General features: G+C 38.8%; 1 protein-coding gene across 1 annotated transcript; it reads left to right on the forward strand.

The window, feature by feature from the left end:
- Nucleotides 1-727: 727 nt before the first annotated feature.
- On the forward strand, nt 728-1,960 carry LOC144633168 (tachykinin-like peptides receptor 86C). The gene has a single exon (XM_078491969.1). It carries the CDS (start codon nt 773-775, stop codon nt 1,763-1,765), a length of 993 nt encoding a protein of 330 aa, XP_078348095.1. The 5' UTR covers nt 728-772; the 3' UTR covers nt 1,766-1,960.
- The last annotated feature ends 3,706 nt before the right edge of the window (nt 1,961-5,666 follow it).

Here is a 5,666-nt window from a genome sequence, read left to right on the forward strand (position 1 = left end):
AAAATAGAACATCGCTGCCTTTGTTAGCAAGATACTGGCGTTTGACGAAGAAAAAGTGGGGATTTGGACATCACATTGTAACTGACACTGGAAGGAAACCGTACTAAAACTACTGAAAACTTGGGCAACCAGCCATAGGGCTTTCCACAAGTTGCTCGAGATTTCCAAAAAAGTTGCCCGTAATTTCTCAAAAAGTTGCTCAAAAGTTGCTCCAAAAATCCAAAAAGTTGCTTCTGATAATAAAAGTTGCTCGAAAGTTGCTCCAAAAAATCCAGAACGCTGCTTCTAATCAAGAGAATTTCTCTAAATATATGCTAATTTCCCTTTGAGAGTTAGATTTCTAAGCAGTTTTATGAAGTTTTACAACAAAAGAAGTATCTAAATAACATATTAAGGGGAAAATTTGTTAAATAACAAGGATTTCTTTAACTGAGAAATATAGTGAAGATATTAATGACGTCATTTTTGCTGTAGAGTTTTGCAGCCGAAAGTTGAAATGTCTTCAGATGGTCCTCGGAAGTCTTCGGCAAACTTCGTAAATCTTTGGAAACGTTCGTATTGCTTTTGAACAACCCTCGGATAATGTTCGGAGATCTTCGGTCTGGAAATTGCTCAAAATTCAACAAGTTGCTCGAGAGGAAAAAAGTTGCTCGAAGGGGAAAAAGTTGCTCGAATCATGAAAAGTTGCCAAAAAGTTGCCGAGCAACTTGTGGAAAGCCCTAACCAGCCAGCAAAAAATATTTCCTTTTTTCTGTTGAATGCTGACACAACGATGAATTCATCAGCTAATTCAAGCGACATCGAGTCGTTAAATCTTGGCACCGTGTTCTTTTTCTCTGGGACATTTTTAGCCGTGATTTGTCCGTTAACAGTCCTCGCTAACGCTCTTCTCCTCGTAGCTATCTACAAAGATCCGCTCGATACGTTCCGCACGCCGACCGATTGCTTTCTTGTTGGTCTAGCGATCACAGATTTGGTCACTGGTTTAGTTCCCGAGCCTATGGTCACAACATGTTACTTCATGCTTTACCACGAACACCCCAACGCTATAACACGCTGCCCAAAGATGTTTGACATTGCGGGTATAGTCGCTGCTATCCCTACAAACGCCTCTTTCTTAATCGTATTGGCGTTCACTTTTGCACAGTACGTCGCAGTTGCGTTCCCACTTAAAAACAAGCGCTGGGTCAGCGCTCGGAAGACACTGCTTTGCGTCGCGCTCATCTGGGCGTACTTGACTCTCTTCGAAATGTCGCCAGCCATGGGTGTCCCACGGGAGGTGCTACAACAAATCGACTTGTTTCTCCATTCGACATTTTCACTGTTATTTACCATCGCAATTTATGTGCTTCTTCAAATGGCCTTCCGTAAGCAGATGGCGGAACGCTCTGCTGCGCTTCACACAACAAATACAGTAACAGCACCAGAGCTCGAAAACCCCGGCAAGCAGAAACGCAAACCACTGATTGAGAGGAAGTTTGTTCGGCTTAATCTTCTCCTAATTACGATATTATTGGTGTGTTCGCAGCCGAGCGCCATCTTGTGGTATATATATTTGTACGCAGGGGAAAACGTAAGGAACAGCCAAACTCTTTTTGTGGTCCGATTTATCGCAGATAATACACTCTCGTTGAAGTTTTTACTTGACCCGTTTCTGTTCGCTTGGCGCCTGCCCAAATACCGTGAAGCTCTGAAGAACGCATTGTGCAGTGAGAAACAATTAAAACGACCGCGAGCAGGGAAGCACAGGCCTCGAAATAATTAAACTTTTTTGTGACCAGGTAGCAAGTATAAATATTTGAGCAAGCAAATGAGTTTTCAAAACTTTTCAAAAAGGTCCTCTTCGATCAGCTAATTTCCATCATTCTTTTTCCTTCAACAAGAAAGGAGGATATTATGAGAATTTATCCGTTTTAAGAGAGAGAGAGAGAAAGCGATGTATATGTAATTAAGTACAAAAGACAACAAAAAATATAGCGCCACATATTTAAGTCTAATTTATCTTAGTAGAAACTCAGCTGTGTTCTATTGGAAATCTGCGAATCTGATTGGTTCTCTCACTGTTTTCTATTTTAACAATAGAGTGTTTCTGTCGAGGAACTATCGGCTGATAGTTGCCCCGCGGAAATTTGATGTTCTTAAAACAAATATTAGCCCGAGAAGCGAAGCTTCGAGGGCAAATATGCTAGTTTTAAGAACATCAAATTTCCAAGGGGCAACTATCAGACCGATAGTTCCGAGACAGAAACACTCTATTGTTTTTATTGTTCACCACTAAATTTTCTTCCGCGCGCACATACAAAAACGAGCATCGTGAATTATTTTTACTTTTCAGGATAAAAAACTCAATTGAAAGCCGAAATTTAACAAACGAAACAAAACCAGACAAGAAACCCACTAAATGCAGTGAATTTGGTTGGGTTTTTTTGTCTGCAGGCAGCTTTTTTACAAAAAACAGTCACGGGCGGGCACTATCGATCCGGGCATTTTTCACGGGAGGGCACTATGGGCTGATAACCTCCGGCGGACGGGCACTATCGCGTCACGTGTTCAATTTAAACCAATCAGAATCGGAGAAAATTTAGTGGTGAACTATAATCGCCGATAGAAAACAGTCGCGTGCGCGCGAAGGTCTTTAAGCGGTAAATTTTCTTGATTATTGTCTTCAAAGTGCACAATATTGTAGGTTTTGGACTGCAATCCTTTAGAGTTTTTTACTAAAACAATTAGACTATTCGCCCTCGTTTTCTATGAGCGATAGTCAACTCGGCTGCGCCTCGTTGACTATTTGCCCATAGAAAACTCGGGCTCGTAGTCTAATTGTTAAATAATAATGCAAAATCAAGCGATGTAAAAAAAAGATAACGACGAAAAAATTAGTAATCCCATTGTAAATATGTAAAATTTTGAAGCTCTAAAATGCTGAATTTTGCAGTATTCTTCATGACATATTTCTTTAGAAAAAAATTAAAATTGTTCAACGGAAACTGGAATGCAACCCCAGAAAATATTAAAAAAATTGCAATATGACACTTTTCAACTTCAAAATAAATTAAAATGCCGTTTGAATCTACACCCCCAATTAACAGATTTCAAATGTATTTTGATTCCATTGTTTGCGTGAGCCTTGGAAGCTTTGATATTCTCTCTTATTCCAACTGCAAGAATTTACAAACATTTTAATAAACATTCTAGTAAAGAACAAACAGCAAAACTATATCAAATGTCTATAAAATAAACTTACATACATTTTGTTTCTAACTCTGTAATTTGAGAATTCACAGACAATTCTGTAAATGGTTTAAATTCTCCCGAAGATACTATGATCTGTAGTTTGACCATGAAAGTCTTAAGTAAGGATCTTTTCTCATTGACATTCAAAAATATAATAAAATTTTGCAATTATATAAAAGAAATAATAAAACGCAAACTTGTTTTCTTGCTATAGAGAAAACCAACTTTAATTTTACTTTATTTTTTCTGAAACATTGCCGGAGAGCGCGAGCTACTGAGCGAGGGAAGTGACCGCCTACACCTTGCCCGCCAGCCATCACCGCCTTTTCCGACCTATTTTTAACATTGTCATTTGAAATCCGTTTTAAATTGCACGCTTTCTTTGCTTCTAAACTAGCTGACCGATAAGCAGCTATAATCTCCCAGTAAGGCTTTTTCTGAGTCACAAACCCAAACATATTTCTCACTTTCCTTTCGCCGTCATATAAAATAAGAGTGAAACGGAATATTTGTAGGTTTTTATGACTAAAATATCTTTCTTTTTTTTTCTTTTTTTTCAACTGCGTTAATAGAGCCTCCTATTTAATTTTTGCAAGTTGTTGTTAAATTCGAACCGCGCAAAAATTAATAACAACCCCGCGAAAACTCTCTAGACGGAAACACTTACCTACTTGAATACAAAAGCAAGTTTTGTGAGCATCATTTAATTTCGTATCTATACCAGAATCAGCAAGAGATTCAACAACGGAAACTGTGTTCTATTCACAAGCGCTATCTTTTCTTTAAGATATTATATTTCTTTTGTCTTTCGACCGAAGGAGCCGCAGGTGCGAAAGATAAATTTAGAGCGTAAAGTTGTTCAAATAAATAATTCATTTGTAACGTTAATAGCGACGTTGCTATGAACACCATTGAACGAAATGTTTAGTTTGTGAGCATAATTTGTCAGATATTTTTCCGTGTTCTTCGCGGAATATTTGTTGTGTTTTAGCGGCGAACTTGTGCGGCTGAGCGAGGTTTCAGTTAGAATGTAAGCTCGCCATAAAACTAAGAAAAAGACGAAATCTTTGAAGAGACAAGAAACTTCACAGGATGACTTTAGCGAATTCAAAGGGCGCCGAGGATTACGTCCGCAAAGTCAATAGACTTTATGACAGCCACTTAGAAAGAGAATTGCATCACTTGGAAGATGAACGGCGATTTTATCTCAAGAACTTTCGAAGTGAGTTAAGAGTGGCTAAAGAAAAGCGCGATAACTTGACAAGCAAAGCGAAAGAGTTTCGACGGCTGCGAGCTCTGAAAATGACACAAGATTTGTCCAAGGGAAGGAAGAAGGACGAATTCTTTATCACGGCGTCTGAGGAGAGTGAAAGCTTGAACCACAGTTTTAAATAATTGAACAATACTGGCTAAAATAACTTAGAGACTTAATAGAAGCTGCCCAAGATGTGGAATCCTGTTTGCATACGGTTAAGATTAACGTGCAACGATGGTGGCAGGAAAATGTTATTGAGACTACGATTGCGTTTTTTTCTGAGATATACCGTCCTTCCTCATGTTAGTAAAACTTGTTCAAGCTCGGTAATGTTGGACGAAAAAGAGAAAATTAGCAGTAAAACTTTATTTCTAAATCTGAAGAAGTGTGTAGAGTATATTTTTGGTAACCGCTTTGACTCGGGCCGCAAATAATGGATAATTAACATCCCATTATTCCTCTTATGCCCCCGATGCTAAAAATAGTATAGCTATTCTCACTGCATAATTAATTAGCTCAGAGCAGAAGTTTTAATTATATGCTCGAATTCCTTCGTTTTGGCGCATGTTTGTTTCACTGTTGATGCTTTGCGGTCTAAGGGTATAAATCCTGTCATTTCGCTTGAAACGTGGTCATTTTAACGGTACTCCGGCACGACGGCAAACTTTCGCGACCCACCCACCTCCCCTGGTGGCGGTTGACAGAATTTCACGTTTTATCCTCGTTGCATGCCTATTGCCTCAGCAGTCGCGAACTCTTCCCATAACTTAATCTTATGCGATGAGGTAATGAGTATGCAGTGAGGATTTTATACTGACAATTATTACTAATGGGGTATGAAAAAGCTAGAAGCCGACTTTGACGGCCTCTTAATTTTTTCTTATTTTGCTTTGATTGTTAGCTCCCTTGCGTTTTTTTGCATTGAAAAATAATGAGGCTGTGAACAGTCTAATAAAAAAGTGATTCATAAGAACAAAGTAAGTTGTTATAATACAGCCAAAATTACAGACTACTAAAACACTTAGTTGATTGTTATCTAGAAGTTGAATATTGAAATTGAAGCTGACCTTTCAAGCGTTAGCCCTTCGTCGGAGCGAAATGCACCGACGAAGGGCTCACGCGCGAAACGTCAGTGCCATATTTGATATTGCCATGGCAACGAATTTTGACGTTACAG

This window comes from Oculina patagonica, chromosome 12, assembly GCF_052425735.1.
Source record: "Oculina patagonica isolate OP01 chromosome 12, crgOcupat, whole genome shotgun sequence".
Taxonomy (NCBI): Eukaryota; Metazoa; Cnidaria; class Anthozoa; order Scleractinia; family Oculinidae; genus Oculina; species Oculina patagonica.